At 37.2% G+C, this 18,312-nt stretch overlaps 1 protein-coding gene across 2 annotated transcripts; it reads right to left on the bottom strand.

Annotated features, from left to right (window-relative positions):
- Positions 1–3,043: 3,043 nt before the first annotated feature.
- LOC131436642 (phospholipase D2) lies at positions 3,044–17,930 on the bottom strand. 2 transcript variants are annotated; one of them, XM_058605477.1, is made up of 10 exons: positions 17,693–17,930; positions 11,665–12,061; positions 11,415–11,604; positions 11,172–11,354; positions 10,441–11,109; positions 10,169–10,279; positions 4,701–5,469; positions 4,069–4,639; positions 3,771–4,011; positions 3,044–3,701 (listed from the first exon to the last, which is right to left on the bottom strand). In XM_058605477.1, the coding sequence occupies exons 1-10, from the start codon at positions 17,754–17,756 to the stop codon at positions 3,261–3,263; spliced, it is 3,636 nt and encodes a 1,211-aa protein (XP_058461460.1). In that variant the 5' UTR covers positions 17,757–17,930; the 3' UTR covers positions 3,044–3,260. The 2 variants fall into 2 exon arrangements, with proteins under 2 accessions (XP_058461460.1, XP_058461461.1); XM_058605478.1 differs by lacking the exons at positions 11,415–11,604; positions 17,693–17,930 and having other exon boundaries at positions 11,665–11,787.
- Positions 17,931–18,312: the final 382 nt, after the last annotated feature.

Here is an 18,312-nt window from a genome sequence, read left to right as displayed (position 1 = left end):
AAAAATATGTTGATACGTTAGATACAACAAGAGGTATTCCCGATCAAAAACTTATCACTCTCTGAGGGTTAATTCACGTCAAAAGTATCTATGATTATCTTCATAACACAACTTTGAACTGAATCCATTTTCAAGCCACTCGTTAATGGAGACTTCAACACGCACACGACCCCGACCGGGACGAGACCGTGCACGTGGTTAAGGGGCGGTTTAAAAAACCATTTATTTTTTTCTTTGTATTTTCTTATAGTAAAACATGTCAAGAATATTCTGTGAAATTTTCATGCCTATCGGAACAAAACTCAGCAAGGGGGGGCCTTTAGCTTCGTTTATCTCATACTGCGAAGAAATAAGAACTCGGTGCATTTGCCCAAAACTTCTGCTATGATTGACTTAAAAACTTGACAAAACATTCTTTAAATGTTTCATTATAACAAATCATAAAATAAATAATATGCTTTTTTTAAAATATTAGACACTACGGGCTCCCTTGAGTAGTAAAATGATTCCATTGATTTTGTAGACAAAAAACTTTAAACGCGTTTTTCTCGAAAGCCGGTTTTGAAAGTCCGTGTCGTCATTCAAAAACTACTGCACCAATTTTGTTCAAATTTTGCATACACTTTCTACATATAAAAAATCAAACCCCAACGTTTTCCTTTTCGTTTCGCTAAAAATCGTAGTTTTCACTTTGAACAACCACCAAAAATTCATAAAATTAAATCAAAATCAAACAAAAACGTTGGGGTCTGGAAAAACTTCTGCTCTAATTATGCTGCTTTGATTTGTTCACTTCTGATTAGTCTGCGCTGAGATGCGCAGTTTGGTGTCAATCGTGTTCATGTCAAACCATTTACGTATTTTACTGAAATTTCTTTTTGAAATTTTCTGATTGTTGGGTATATTTGATTTCTTGTTTCGTCATTACAATTGACGATCAAGTGAGTGTTTTTAAATGTTCATTTCGTGCTGAATCAAACGATTATTGAGTGCTTTCAACTACGTTGGAAATACAATTATTATTGCGTCTCGGAAACAAGTTATCTGTGCGAGGCTAAACCGGACAAAAAGATGGAACTCAACCGTACACATAATTTTCAACTTGAAATTCTAAACGGATTCTTGAAGCTTAAATATTGATATCTATATTTTAATTCTAATTCTTAGCACTTAAAACTATATTTACTCTAAATGACATCAAAACGTTCATTATATGTAGCGAAACAATTAAATAGTGTTCAATAAACACTCTAAAGTCAGTTTCAACATCAATTATTTAGCACTGCAGGGTGTGAAAATTCGTGATAATACCTAATACTGTGGGCAAAAAGTGGTCAGACTTTTGAATTATATTTCGCGCGGAAACCTTATTCGTCGATTTTTTAGGTTGGTATGACTGTCAGTGACGGCTGTGCCATGTCGAAATATTAAAATATTTATTAGTGTTATATTAAACACGTCTGTCATTCTGAAGTATCAAAAGTGCAATCGGCGATTTTTTACAATGAGTGAACTTATTCAACAAATAAGTTCCGTTGTTGTTACAAAAGGCCTTCGGTGATAATTGTATGTCGCAAGTAAGTGTTTTTGATTGCTACAAGCTATTCAAAGAGGGTCGAGAACGCGTTGACGACGAACCACGTCCAGGACGGCCATCAACATCAAATTTTTTTTTTGATTTTACACACCGAATTCCTTCCGACTGGCCAAACTGTCAACGAGGAATACTGTTTGAGTATTATGCATCATTTCCGCGAAGCTATTCGTAAAAACATGCCGGAATTATGGACCAACAACTTTTGGTTTTTGAACCAATATAATGTACCGTGCATTGATTCTTCGTGATTTTTTCGCCAAAAATGTAACCAATATCGTTCTGCAACCACTGTATTCGTCCGATTTAGCTCCGTGTAACTTCTGGCAATTCAACAATCTCAAGACCGCTCCGAGAAAACCGTTTTGAGTTAATTGAAAACATCAAAAGTGAATCGCTACGCGCATTGAAGGTTAATCCGAAAAATGACTTTAACAACTGTTTCGAGACAAAAAACGATGACACAAATGCCGGAAGGGAATACTTTGGAGAAGACGAAATAGATTTAGAAGAATGAATGAAGTAATGAAATAAATTTTTAAATCACGAACAAAGTTTTATTATTTTTTGCCCACAGTAGTACTACAATTACGCTATGATTCTTGGAATGAAATTGAACATATAAAAATGATTTGAATATTATTCAGTTATTTTATAAAACTATGTATAGTTGGAATCAGTTAGGTGAATTATTGTTATCATGCCAAAGATTTTGATCTGTAACTAAGAACGAACAATATCGCTATAAGCGATAAATTCAATTATAAGACCATTTTGATTATAAATTGAATAACTACATTGACCGTCGTTACCACATGTTTTACAAGCGAACAAAACGTGTAGAAAACCCAGTGCAGTTGATCACTGAAAATATTCCGTATTTCTATGTGTCGGTTTTGCACAATACGCTTTGTGTGATGATTAGTTCTGTTCATGCGATCGGAATTTTGCGTGTCTTATTTTTGCACTGAAATACGCCTTATTGCTTGTTCATGCTAAACATTTCAGCAAACTTAAATTTTGACTTATTTGTTATTATACTACTGAAAATTTCATCATTTCATTGATGAACATATTTCCGATGGTATGAAAAAAAAAATATGCTACTGCGTTAAATACAACAATTCTTGTACAGAGTAAATTTTTAAAAGGCGCTCATATTGATGTAAGACGTATTCACGTCAAAACTGCGAAAAAGATACAGCAGAGACTGGACTCGAATCCGTAGCTTTCTCTTAATCGGAAAAATTGTTTTACCAATTAAATTACCCTGCATGTGAAGTACACGAAAATTTATTGAACAGAAGAAACCTAGTAGTCTTTTTGGTGCGAAGTAAATAATTATCGGCGTCTAAAATTGGGTTGTCATCATAAAAATACTCTATCACCCGATAAAAACCTTTAATGTCAATACCCTTCACGGCTAACTAGTGTATGGAACAACTACACTTAAAAACGCAAAGTCAAACTTTATTTTCTGTTGACCATCAATACTTGGAATATGTCAAGTTTTTAAACAGTTAAAATTGTACATTTCTCGATGGAATGATTGTTTTGTTCTTCACCTTTGTGAAGGTGATGTAATTTTTGCTTACACAAATAAAAAAACTTATGTAACTATAAATACTAACAACTGGTCAACAACACAAACAGAGTACGACTTCCTTCAAGTCCACATGTATGTTGGCATAATACCTTCCTTACTTGTCCCCGGCGGTGTCAGTACTTCATTGCACAAAAATTTCAGCGGTAAGTCCACCAAATTCCCTTCGATCCTCTGCAATGCCTTCTGTGTCCCCTCCGGATCCGTTAGAGCTAGGCTCTTTTCTTCAAGAAACTTTTTCAACATAACAAATGATTGCACATTATCGGACGGTATACAGCGGAAGATTTCATCGAATAGGCGTGTATTTTTTCGGGAAGTCCATCGCCAAATTCCATTCCAGAACGAATCAATCACCGGATCGGACAAATCAACCGGACTTCGGTTGGTATTGTTTTCTAGCAGACCTAAGTGTTCTTTGAATAAGTATTTACGCAATTTCCCAGCGTAAACTCCGCACGGGTAAGAATCGCCATTCATATGACCTTCCTCGAAGCTTTCATCCTGAAAACAGGAATTCAAATTTTTCATTTCATGAGAATGAAATTAAATATGAATTTGAAGTCAACTCACAGTAATCATGACGCACACTTCTGAATCTCTCTTTCCTAGCAGAGACCGGTCGTTGATGTTGGCCGATCCACAAATAACTACTCGATCATCGGCTATCAGCAGTTTAGAGTGAACGTAAATCAATTCAGTTACTGGAACACCGTTCAGCGATGAATGTGTTCGTAAACTATGGAAAGAAATATATTCGAAAGGGTTCCTGATGCCGGCTGAGTACAGTCGAGACAGTATCGAGTTCTTTCCTCTAGAATGTACGATGGAATGAGAAAATAGGTTTGCTTGAGACTCCATATGTTATTACCTGCATATGGAGGCATAGTTCCAGTGAGTTATGGCCCGTAACGAGATTCCACTGGCACCCCCGACATCTCCCTCGAAACCTGGAAGAAGCGGCATAACCACGTACACTCTGAACACCTTTTTCTCACGGTACGCTCTCATTATCCTCTTAAATAAATATTCTGCGATCTGGTTCTTCACAGTTGGATTACCCAGCTCCAAACTAATGAAGAACTGATTTTCAATGTAAATGTAATGCTGCGCTTTTGAAATGGTTTGCACATACGCCTCGTGAATACTTTGCTCAACGCAATCCTGCTCAATGAAACCGCAGTTCCAGCTGGAAGCAGATCGTAATACTTGACAAGTTACGTGATGTAGCTGGACATCCAGAAAACGACTGTCTACCCGAATGTCATTGTAGCTTTTTGGCAAGAGATATGGATACTGATTATTCTCTCGACATTTCTCCAACTTCACTGCGTTCCATCGTTCAATAAAATGCCGAGAAACATCACGGGCAGCCTGACCTAAAACGACGGTAGCCACATCGTGCCAGGGCATACGGACAGTAGTTGAACGGTCAACAAGATCTAGCCCAAAATAGAAGTTAGTAAATTCACTTCATCAATCCAAAGCTGTTATGTATCTTACCTACATATGGCATATCCAAGTTGGAGAAATCTTTCACGATGAAATTAATATAGTCCTTTCCAATCCAAAGTTTGGCCTGACCATCAAGTTCAAAAACAATTTTGCTCTGAAATGGAGCAGGGCTCGTTACACCGCTCTGGTTTTTGTCGTTCGCGTTTTGAGGGGATTCAACCGTTGAATTATTTCTTAGTTGAATTTCTTCTTCAGACAAATATCCCGGACTACTGGAGCTGCTCTTTGCTCCCAATCCCTGGTCACCTTCGTTTTCGTTTAATATTATCATATTCTTCAGATCTCGGCCCATGTCCTTTATTTTCCCCATGATATTTTTCCTCTCCATTTCTGGTGTGTCCTTCTTAATGTTCTCAGGAATCTCCTCACTTTCACTCTTTGGCGCTTGAGATAGCTTCTGTGCTGCCGCTATCAGCAGCTTGTTACCGGGTTCCAACACCGGAAGAGCCCGGTCAACAGTATCTAAAGCCGTTGCTTCGGCAATGTTCTTCGATGCTCTCATCAAATTAGACACCGCACCTCCTCCATCCAGCTCGACAACAGTCGATGGCTTCCGCACGGTGGTGTTATTTGCCGTACTGCAATTGCTACTAGAAATGCTTCCCAAATCGGTTAACCGATGTTTATAATCGTCCCAGCGACCGTAGCAAAGATCAATGCCACCCACAAAAGCATACGTTTGATCCACTATCACCAGCTTTTCGTGGTGTGCCCAAAACAGGATGCCTGCTCGAGCATGATCGGGATGACGGAGGACCTGAAAAAAGTAGTTTTTTAGAATGTTTGATGTTAGTTAAATACAGTAGAAATTATGTAAAATTTTGAACGGCTATTCTGCTGTTTTAAATTAGCTATCTCTTTATCGTTCTCATGAGGGCTATGTAAACACGGCGATGTCCGACTTTTGTACTCTCAGTTCTGGAACTACAGGGTGATTAGTGAAATTGAAAATATGTGCACCCGCTTTTCCCGGAGATAGCTAGACTGATTTTTACAATCTTAGTTTAAAAACGTGCTTAATCCACCTAGCAGTGAGATGATACCTTTTTTGATCAATTCACATGTGTTTTTTGCATGAATATTCTTCGGTGTTTCAGTTTTCATGACATAATTTAAATGACCGTCGTTTTAAGTGGCAATTTGAAATTTTAATCACTCATTACTCTGTAATGTCGAAACTGCAAATCAGATCGAATTTGAATCTAAATGTGTGACAGTTCCACTTTAGAGTTGACGGTTGTTTAAGGTATTTCCAGAGCATAACCAAAACCGATTTGTATGGCCATATGACGAATAAATTGCAATAGTTTTGAGTCCAACTTTAAAGCTTTACGCGATTGTCATCTTCTATATCGATTCGAATTTTAAAAATTCATCATCCTGTAATTCCAGAATCGGAAGTCAGAATCTGATAAAATTAATTAATTTTGCCTTTGTCGATCTAGCTTTTTTTAGAAAACAATTGAGCTTTGAGAAACGATTCGGTACTGGAACCGGAATTCTAAAATCTGTGTAGCCGAAGTCAGATAAATTCACCTGAGTAGCTGTATAGTATACATTTGTTTCAAAATGTTCCATTTCTGGAACCAGAGGTCGTAACCAAACATAATTCAGGAACCTTGTTCAAGAGCATACGACATATGAATATGAGTTTGTAAAAAACGTTTGAGTCATCTCTGAAAAAATTGAGTGAAATTATTTGTCACACACGCATTTGCTGATCTCGACGAACTGATTCGAATGGTACTTAAAGCATTTATTGCTTTAAGTAGTATAAATAAATATAATTATGGAATTATTTTCAACTTGAAAATGTTGCCATCATCTGGTTTACATATGTCATATTCGAACGATTATGTTGCCAAAAACGAACCGTGCTAAAATTGGTCCGAGGCAAAATGTCATGAAAAAGGATGCTGTACACAGTCTTTTTGGTACTTAGAAATAATTGTATGTAACAGTATAAAAAATTGTGTTTTACGTTGCTCCCAAGCATTTCTTTGCCATACAGCGCTCAAAACTTCTACTGCTGGAATAAGGCGAAAAGACGCTTACACAAAAATATCGATATCTCCGTTAAAAATGGATGGATTTTAACAATCTATGGTTTGATGGATAGATATTACCGTGCGGAATCTAAGTCTTAAAACATATTCTGTTTTCAAGGTCAATTGTGACAGATATTGTCAAAAAAAATTGACATTTTGACATAAAACTTCGTATAACTCAAAAAGTAAACATCCGATCTCAAAACCATTCAATAGCGTTCTGGGTGACGGGCAGACCATTCATTTGCGACTAGTTTGATCAGAATCGGTCTAGCCATCTCTGAGATCTCGACCTCTTTGTTAACAACACACATACAGACCCACACACGGACAATTGCTCAGTTCGTCAAGCTGAATCGATTGGTATATGACATTCGGCCCTCCGGGTCACGGAAAATTTTTTTAAAGTTTGAGCGAATTCTATACCTATACCTAATGTATGAAAAAAGGTAAAAAGTGCTTCAACTCCTATACAAAATTCCTGAATTTTTTTTGGATTTATTTTTTTTTTATTTTTGGTTTCGGAGTTACAGGGTGATAAGTGCAAAAATTCCAATTTCAAAAGTATTTTTCTACAAGTTACCATTCATAGAGAATCGTATTCTTCAAAACAGGTTTGTAAAATCTTCTCGATTCAAGATCTTATTAGATGACGACAAATCCAACTCATTTCGGCAATACTGGTTCCAGGGTCCAAGAGTACCGGGAATATTGACTAAAAATTCAAAAATGGGACTTTTTTACTCAGAGATAGTGCATCCGATGTGAGCCTAAGTCAAAAGAAAGTAAAAACTCTGCGAAACTGTACAAAAAGTGTTAATTGATGGCAAAACCAATCGGCTATATTGGTCTGCAGTTTCCGATTTCGAAAGTACCGAAAATAGTGGTCAAAAACTAAAAATTCGGAATTTACCTCGATTTCTCAGCTATATTCACAAACTCAAATTCAAATCAAAGGTTTTATAGTCCCATAACTACTTACTATATTTATTTAAAATGACGAGACAAATTACATAAAAATCAAAATTGGACTTATACAGGGTGCTCCATCTTTTATTTCGGTATGTAAACATTGAATAACTTTGAGAAAAACAACCGATTTCTATAAGTGATGTATTATTATTCAGTTTGGTTCCTTACAATTTTTTGTACTAGTTAATGAAAGAATGTCAATTAGGTGGCCACCTAGAAATGCTTCCCAAAAATTAGCAATCGAGTAAAAATTTCTGAAGTGTTCGTTTTTAAATCGATGTTGCTGGTTCATTTATCATGCAAAAATCAAAGTTTATATTCTTGAATGAATTCTTTACTCAATTGAATAGATTATGCGCCATTGGAATTCGATTGGTATTGATTCGATGCAAACTATACTTTATACGCGTGTCTTTTCACGGTCCCACCTATTCCAAAGTAAACTTTTTTCCCATGTGAGACTGCCAAAGAATTCCATTCGGTCCTAATTTTATAATGTTTCTCATGAAGTGCAGTAAATGAACTGAACTTTTATCGTTAATCTTTATTACGGAATTACCACAAACTTTTGTTTTTTCCTTGACTATCTTCGCGTCCAAACCACAAGCAAAATTAAAAGAATCTTTAGTCAGAATTTGTAAAATAATATGTATTTAATTAATTATTTGATGTACGTACTATATCTACTTGTCGAAACCTGTCGCAGCTCACTCAGGTCGCACCGAAAACATCGCACCCTATCGAACACTGCCGCACCATGCCGATTCGCTCACGCGGTGCATTTTTCATGCAGCGCGTGTACACAAAAAAATCAAATATTTCAAACACCCTATTTGAACACAGAAATTTTTTTCGCTGATTATGAAAATAAATAATATAAAAAAAAATATGAAAATAATAATATATGCAACATTCTAACATTTGACATAAACAAAAATCGCGTGAAGAAGGTATTTTAATATCGATTTCTTTAGAAAATCTAAGTAATAAGTTTAGTAAAATATAAAAATTTTAAACAATTTTTTCTTCATTCTATGACGAAAATAGTTGTTTATCCATTTGCAAAGTTTCGAGTAATTCGAAAAAGAACTTGAGTTTCAGGAAGCATTACAATGAAAAGATATATAAATATTTCAAAATAACTAAAAAATAGTATGAAAAATTCAAATATTGACGAAAAATTTCAAGAACATGTTCGTAGATTCTAATTCTACAAAACAATAACACTTATTGAAAAATCGGATACCTCGTGAAAATGGGGGGGAACTTCAGAAATTTTTACTCAATTACAAAATGACTCCCTTTTTCTGCGTTTGCCGTAGAATGTACCGGAGCGTTGTCAGAGTGGCTTTTTCGTATCTTCGGGACCATTCTGGCCGTTTTTCGATTAATGCAATGCTCATTTGTTAACGGTAATGGACGGCTGTTTCGTCTGGTTTTAGAAGCTCAAACTACAGTAATCCCTTCTGATCCAATCCAAGCAACTCGGTCATGCACTCGATGTTGATAGCTATTCTGGTATTACCTATGATTTTTTTAGTTCTTTACTCTCGCAATATATCCATTTTTCGTCGCCGTCGATGCAAAAAGCACTTTCATTCGTAGCACTAATGGAGTATTTTGCAATATATTTTTTGTGTGTGTAGGATTTAAACAATTTTTTCAAAGCTATCTTTCAATAAAATAAACTCAAACGTTACAAAGTATCGTTTGAACAATATTTTGTAATTTTTGTAATTTTTTCTTGGAAAAATATTGAGAAATAAGTCTCACCGAGAGGTATTTTTGAGAACGTTTTCCAAAAATCATGATTTGCGGTGTCCACTGTATCTCAGCACAGACTAATCAGAAGTCAACAAATCGAAGCAGTATAGAGTAGATGTTTTTCTAGACCCCAACGTTTCTGTTTGATTTTTTAATTTTTTTTGAATTTTTAGTGGTTATTTAAATTCAAAAGTATGGTGCAGTAGTTTTTGAATGACGATGTACACGGACTTTCAAAACTTGCTGCCAAGAAAAACGTGTTTAAAGTTTTTTGTCTATAAAATTGAAGGAAACAATTTATTATTCTAGGGAGCCCGTAAGCTCTAACATTCTCAAAATACCATATTTTTTTCTTTTATGTTATGTTATAATAAAAACATTTCAAGAATGTTTTGTCAAAGCTTTTACTTCTTCGCAGTATGAGATGCGCAAAGATAAAGGCCAATAACTTGCTGAGTTCTATTCCGATAGCCTTGAAAATTTCACAGAATATTCTTCAAATATTTTACTATAAGCAAAAATAAAAAAACAATGATTTTAAAAAAGTGTTGAACCCTACCAGCCCCTTAAAATCTGCTATTGGGTTAAAAAAGACGCATTGGAGACACTTCCGATTCCGGCGAAATAATCGAATGAGTGACATATCCGATAAATCTCTGTATATTAACTCACCTTGATGTTTTCATGTTGCTCCACTAGTTTTTGCTTGCTATAGTAGCTATTGATCCCTAGAGCGAAATCGAGTTCTTTGAAAAGCAGAACGAAAATCCTAATTCCTTGTTCCTAAAACGAAAGATCTGTTAGTGCTTACAAACAAAAGCTGGACCATTATTGATAAATGATGGATCAAATTACCTCCTTCCTTCTGGCAATGAGGCATGAAATCATAAATATGAAATAAACGATCTATGACACTTTATCTTTTACCCTAATCAGATACTCACTGCCTTACGCTTTAAAATCTTATCCAAGCGCCAATAATCCCCATCCAGGGCAGGTCGTTTCATATGAATCTCCGGACTCAGCATCCAGTCGGTAATGAAAATCTCCTCCGTGGCTCCTTCGAGTGCATCCGCCACGGCACTCATGTAGCTAGCACCATCCACAAACCAGCCAGCCTGCATGCCCGGTCGGCTCGGTGCAAATGATTGGTGCGGGTTGGGTAAAGTGAAATCTCTTGCGGAATCATTCGCGACCCGTTTCATGTAAGCCATCCATTCCTTTGCCGTCCGCCGGGTTGGATGTTTGATCACCAAATACCTCGAATTAGTCGCAATTTGCAGTCCATTACGCATCCCGGTGCTGTACATTCCGGAGGAAATGTCAAATCCCTGATCAAAAAGCACCACGGAACGAAGCACACCGTCCTTCGGACGAAAGTACCCGAAACAAGTTTCCTTCACGAAGAACCACCGATTTCGCCATTTACTCCAGACTACGTCCGAACAAAAGTGACTGCAACGCACGCAACATCCGGCCGTTAAGCAACCGCAGCAATTGAACCCGGCCTGACCAGCCCGGGTGGACCCAGTTCGTTTCTTTAGTAAGCATTCCTTTCCCTTCTCACCTAGAGCTGCAATGAAGGATATGTGGGACACCTCGAGGAAATTGATCTAAAACGACAATTAGAATATCAATCTAAAAAAGTTATTGACATAGATTAACTTCCACTCACCGTGTCCTGGTGGTTTCGGTATAGTGAAATGTTAAGTAAATTATAGAGATATTCTTCCAGCTGCTTCTTACGTTCTGGAATGGTATCGAACGACACTAGAGAGTCAGGTTTCAAAGGAAATCGCGGGAGAGCACTTCTCTTTCGCTTTTTATTTGGCTTTTCTAGCTTCATTTGCATTATTGGCTGAAATAGAAACATCTTAATTATTGAATTTTGAAACAGTTATTTGATTGAAAAAACAACCGAAGCAGTGCATTGATGTACATTGTGCATATTTCTGAAGCTCGATCGTCGCTCCCTGTGACTTTTGGTGGGAAATGGTATGTTCAGCGATGCTCGAAACGTCGTCAGCTGTTGGTGTAGGTTGCGGAAATGGTTGTAGCGTTTTTTTATAGTCCACGTAAATGGTCCGTGAGTGAATTTGATTGTGTACCTGAAGCATGCCTAGGCATCATACAATTGCTTTCAATCAATCGAAAAATGAAACACTTACAGATTGGGATTCAAAATATGCGCCGTCAAACTGCGATCGTAATCTGTGATTTCCACATTGATTTCCATCCCCGGGACGAATATGTTCCTGTGCATTGAGTTAAATTTTACTGGTGGATTGTGGACACACGAGTACGGAATTTCCGATTCTGGTGTGTAACTCTCCGCGTCGCCTTCCTTGCGCTGAACCAGAACGGGACCTTCGCCACCCATCGATACGATGGTGATCGAATCCGAGAAGCCCAGATTCTCGTCATACTCTTCGGCTAGGGAGTAGCAGGCCAAACTATTGTCGACGGTAAGATCTACATCGTCCATAGGAACGGTGCTGGTCGTGCCATTGTCCTCGATGTTGACTGTCGGATTCGACGTCCCTACTTCTGTGAGGGACATTTCGTCTGTTAAGATAGGTAATCATTTGAATGTAGAACGTTAGTTATTTCATTTGCGTTAGTTATTTCATTTACATCATTTCGCCAATATCGTATTTAATTGGAGAGAAGGATTGCTAAGAGTACCGTAATAATCGAAAGAGAAAGCAAACAAAGAGAATCTCTCATTGTTACTTAGGTCGAAATGAACATTTTGTACAGAAATATTAGTTTAAACCAAAGTTTGAACAGAAAGTGATGCTGTACAATGTCATTTCCGAGAAAGGCATTTCTAAGCCATGGTTCAAGCCATCTGGGTTGGCAATCAAGCAAGATGTATACCAGAACGAATGTTTGTAGAAAGTTTTTATCCCGTTTTTCCAAAAACATCATGCTGATGGACAATACGTGTTTTGGCCGGATAAAGCGTCATCGCATTGCGCCAAAAAACACTATCGTTCCTGAATACCCATTCGATCCCATTTGTACCCAAAAACCCCAACCCGATATATCTATCTCAGTGTCGCCTAATCGAAGATTTTTTCGGGGTTTTGAGCTCCTTGATGTACAAATATAACTGGAGAGCCACGAATTGCTAACAGTTGATTGGTAGAATCGAGAGATGCATTTGCAAAGTTGACATAAAGGCCGTACAACGCTCCTGTTCCGACATCAAACGGACGCTTCGCCGAACATCCAATTACGGACCGTTTTCAAATGTTCACTAATTTCGGCAATGAACAATGTATCTTTAATTTCAATAAATCAGATCTTCTCCAAGTATGTTTGTCTTTTTTTGACAGCTTGAGAAAAAAATTCCAAAATTTTAGTTGCCACCCGTTATGTATTTTTGGTTGAAGTGTCCGACAATCACGGGTAATTCCGGTCATCGACGCTGGCTTCTATCGTCTGGTGGCCGTCATCGCATCAGTATAGGATCGTGATTTTTCTGGCAACCAAACTCTATTGTTCTGTTTATTCGCAGATTGACAGATACGCTTAGATTGAAAATTGTTTTTTGAGAATTATGATATTCACCATGACAGTAACATCCGTATTCTTGATGCTTGCTTTCGTCATTCATTTCGAAATGGTTTCCTTTTGCATTAAATCATGTTTCCTTATCTAATCATGCCGAAGAACTTCTCATTGATGGTTGAAAAACCAGATGAGAGATTATAAAGTAAATAATTCAGCGCTATAGTGCGAAATGGGTGCAATTTAGCCTACCGAGAATGAGCAGACTACTTTATATGTACATACATTTTTGGGTTCATTTTTATACTTAGCTCTCACTAGATAGCGCTTTGTGTGTCAAATTAAAAATGTCTTGTTTCACAATTACTACAGAACGGTCATATTTGTTGGATATGTTAGATGAATGATTTCACACGTTTTTGTAACAAAGGTGAAAATCGTTCATATTACTGCTTGTAAAACCGACTCGAAAACCTGAAAGGATTAAGTTCTAAATAGTTTATTTAACTGACTGTACAATAAGTTCATTTAAGCAGTTTCATTTCCAGTTTTCAGTTAAGAAATATTACTGCTGTGGAACATATCAAACAAGAAACTTGTTGCACATGATACAAGCTAAGTGCGCTTTTGCAGTCGCACAATCGTTGCAAGTATAGTTAGGAAATACAATACAAGAACAATGTTTGTTACTTGGGTAAATCCAAACATTCAATACAACAAAAAATTTAAGCACTCTGATATCACCGCTATGTGAATCACGCCTCATAAATGTTATCAGATGGTTGTTTGATGGTAGCAATTAAGCTATTCAAGCAGCGCAGTTTTAGTAGCTAGTTACACTTATCTTTGTCTGTGAAAACCAATGGTGACGCGAAATCTCAGATGGAGAAATCCCGAAACTTCATTGCTGTATTTCACCGACTTATGATACAATAATGCACCAGTTTTCATGTTTGTGCCGATAATTCAATTGAAAGAGATAAACAGATTTCGCAAGTGTAATGAGCAATTGCATGACTGATGATATACAACCCTGACACTGAAAATCTGTCCAGGTCGGAGCTCAAACATACGACAACTACATAGCTCGTCCAAGACAATTGACCTAATAATCCGCTTACGAAAGGGATGTAAGAACCCTGACACTTTCTTGTTTGATATGTTCCACAGCAGTAATATTTCTTAACTGAAAACTGGAAATGAAACTGCTTAAATGAACTTATTGTACAGTCAGTTAACAATATAATGTGCTACAACGAACAAAATACCATCCATATCGACTTTCAACGGGCTCCTCTTCGTCCTTCAGTTCCTCTGTCTAAAGCACGTGCATTTGCTCCAACTGAATACAACTTAGCTCGATCTTTCATCTCGTCCGAGAAAAAGATGGGCCAAACAGTTGGGTTCATGGAACCGTTCCGTATTCAACAGATATGTTCAGAAGTTCTACGGAACTGTTCCTTTGTTCATCTTGGCCTTCATTTCCTTTTGCGGCAAAAAAACACATGCAATGAATTGCATTTTGTTTTAAATTATAATAAATCCCAAGATAGTGATTATACGCCAACATTTGAACAATTGTGTTAACTTGTAGCTATTGTGTTTAACTAAGAATTGTTTTCATATATTAATTTATTTAACTCTCCTGCAGAAACTGCAGAAAATTTTTTATTCGTTTTCTGAAAATCGTTCCATCGAAGACCTTTCGTGAAAAAAACAAATGACTCTATCTTTGAACAAGAACTTCTGCACATTCATTCTTTCGAAAGAACTTGTACTTTCGAACCGACAGTCGATGAAATAATCCACTTACGACTGGAACAACAGAAATAAAGATCAATACATTAAACAAGAAGATAATAATAAACGTTTCCAGACGAGTAAACCAAACAGACTAAAGTCACAGGTGCTACCACGAAAAAATCCATCGTTATTGACTTCAAACGGGATCGTTTGTGAGCTTCTGAATAACAAATTTAAACTTTGTTTGATGAACAAATGCATCTCGATATGAAGCTAGTCATTTGTTGCAACCAAATTAACCTTATATGCATTCAATTTTATTCGAAGCGCAAAGTATTTGAAGTTGCCGAAGAAAACAAAAATATGCACTATGCGTAGCATAACAACATCTAGTAAAAAGCCCAATAGATCTTCGATTTGTCATCAATAGATGAAATCATTAGTTTAAAGCATCAATTGTCTTGAAAAGTGTTAACAAAACACACTTTTTAAGACAATTAGACGTTTAAAGCCAATTACATTTTTAAGCTATCCTCGAATTGTACTTTTCGAGATTTTTTCGTGACTTACACGGACACCCTCATTAATATGTAATATGATTCAATAGATGTCTAAGAGACCATCAGAACTTTTAATTCAAGTACGCTGAAAAAAAAAATTTTGTTATTTCTGAGCAATTGACGTAAGACTCATATTGTAAACTTTTAACAACTGATGTGGAATTCATATTAGAAACAATTAACAACTGCTTTCGACGCTTCTGGAATCTGAAACTGGGGATCAGTTTTGCCGACGCGAATTTCTTATCGACCCTTGACTAGTGGAAACCTGCCAAGTCGGCGGCCGACTCAGCTGGCGTCGGCTCGGCGGCTTTGTGCCGCCGAGCCATCTTGGCTTCGGTTATGTGGCTACGCCACATAAGTTATACAGGAGACAAAACATGCAGGAGATATGACCCTTACGGCGAAATCACCCTTTCGGCAAAATGACCCTTTTGGCCAGATGACCCTTTCGGCGAAATGACCCTTTCGGCGAAACGTCTTTCGGCGAAATGGCATTCGGCGAAACGACTTTCGGCGAAATGGCTTTCGGCGATATGACCCGCTCCCGTCTAGAATCATTTTTCATAATCGATGTCTAGATTATAAATTACAAGATACGAAACTGGTCTTTCTCTAGCCTGAACGTAACCATACAAAACTAAAAGCAGGTTGTTTACGGTAGGAGGTTTTGATCAATGCAATGGAAACAGGTATGGCAAACGTAGCACTTTAGTGTTTGTGAAATATTAGAAAGAGTGACATCAAAAGAAACCGTTCGTTTTCGTCATCCCAGTCACGCTAGTTTTTTTTCTCTAATCGACGAATGTTTGTTCAACTTATGTGTCGTCATAGAGGCTGACAAAAAATAAATTGACAGCGTTTATTGTTAGGAATCGAACATTTTTGACAGTGATTTATTTACGTTTTATAAGGACCACCTGGTGCAAGCTTGATCGAAGTAGTCGGAGGACGACTGGAACCGGGAATCGTCCATTGCGCAACAAGATGTACGTACAAGCGAACATTGGTGTTCATCTGCAGGTATTGGGCCAAAATCATCTTCTGGCTCGATTTGGCCTACTGCCACTACTCCAAGGCAGTTGTGGAGAAATATACCACCAACAAGGTAGATTTTATCACCAAGCTAATGAATTCACCGGATTGCCCAGAATTTCGATCAATCAAAAAACATTGGACAATTTCAAAGTAGTGACTTCGACGAAGCGACGGGGCAGTCAAGGACATCCAATAAATGTGCTGATTCGGTGTCTGTTTCCACTGTGCGGACGCTGATAGATAGGTTCAGGATTTCGTTGAAACTAGAGAAATGTAACAATCTAATGCTAAGAGTACTAATTCGAAATACCATCTAAAGTTGTAACTTTGAAGTTTCAATACGAGTACTATACAGCAATCATCAACGGACTTTGTAAACTTATTGAATCACAATTATAGGTATGTTTGGAGTGTAGCAGTTTACTTTTAGTTAGTCATTATGAAATAAACGGAATAACATACGCACACGTCAGTGTAAACACGTTCCGTAAAATGTAAAAATTTCACATTGTCGCTCTTTTGGTCAAAAACGAATCGTATAATTACTGTTTTTAGTATAATATAAGAAAACCATATTTTCAACAATTTTCTATAAAAACTTATTGTCTTTTGATCGTGCAGTTCAAATAGATACAGTGATGAAACTAGTTTGAACCAGAGTATTCATTTTAACGAACATATTCCAGACTGTTTTCCAGAATTATGTCTACAGGGTATTTTATGCATCACTAGTCTCCATTGAATGGAAACACAAGATTTTCATTCATACAATTCTCATCTCGATAAACATTTGAACAAATAAAAGGCACAGTATACTTAGAAGATTATAGAGATTCGATACCACATTATTATCACATTGCTGCATGGCACCACGTTAATCCGTTAGTCATCAAAACAATAACTAGACTTCAAAAATCATAAGCGTGTTCGTTTTCATCAGTTTATGATAACAACCGCGACATTCGGTGGTGTTGACATTTACTCGCGACACATCACTACCAATATTGCTAACAGATACAGCCCAACAGATACCATGTGAGAATCGATAGCAATGTTGATTTTTCGAATGATAACATAGATTACACGTCACGAACTTTCCTAGACACTTTGTACACTGAGAACTTATGGAATGCTATCTTTAGATTATTGAGTAGCACACATTACACAGTGAAAATCTATCAGGGCTTTCAGAACCAACAAATAGTTATTCTTCTGTGGAAAAGCATCGAACTTTCTGCGTTTCCAAAAATTATCACTATCCGACTTGCTACGGGATGTATAAATCTAGACTACAATTCACAATATGTTGAAGCGATGTTCGCTGAAAGGCGGAACCCACCGATATCTTTGAGCAGTAACGATATGCTCCGGTGAACGGTCCTCCGTTTGAAGTTTGGATCCATGTTGACCGAAGTTGTGTGTGCTAATTTCTAACGTAATTATAATACAGACTAGACGTAAAACGACAATAATAAAATTTAAAATGTGCACTGGACTAATCAGATGATTGGCCGCGGCTGATTCCCGCGAAACGCTCACCGGAACCGTCGTAGCGAACGTCCGTATTTTGCGGTAGTCTATATAATACTGGCCAATAGTGAGTACTAATGCATGCGTACACCTGTAAGCTACACACCATCCACCAAGCGACAAGTAGTTCTACAGCTCTGTTATCAACGAAGACAAGTGTTAGTGAGCTTCATTTTTATCATCAGCGTAACAGTTATGTGCTAGGTGCCGATGTTCACAAATTTTGGTACAACTTGAACTATTTTATCGTATCGTAGCTACGGTGCGTTGCAGTCCCTGAGGAACCGAATAATGACTCAGCTGAAAAAAATTGATCGCGGAATTTGTTTCTTGAATATACAGGTTAAACTCTAGGGTGGTCTGTAGGGGAATCGATTTTTTTCTTTGTCACTTGTTTTAACGAAAAAAGTAACAAAAATTAATGAATAT

This window comes from Malaya genurostris, chromosome 3 (assembly GCF_030247185.1).
Source record: "Malaya genurostris strain Urasoe2022 chromosome 3, Malgen_1.1, whole genome shotgun sequence".
NCBI classification, from domain to species: Eukaryota; Metazoa; Arthropoda; class Insecta; order Diptera; family Culicidae; genus Malaya; species Malaya genurostris.
Note: the sequence above shows the minus strand (reverse complement) of the source record. Positions and strands in the feature narration are given on the sequence as shown.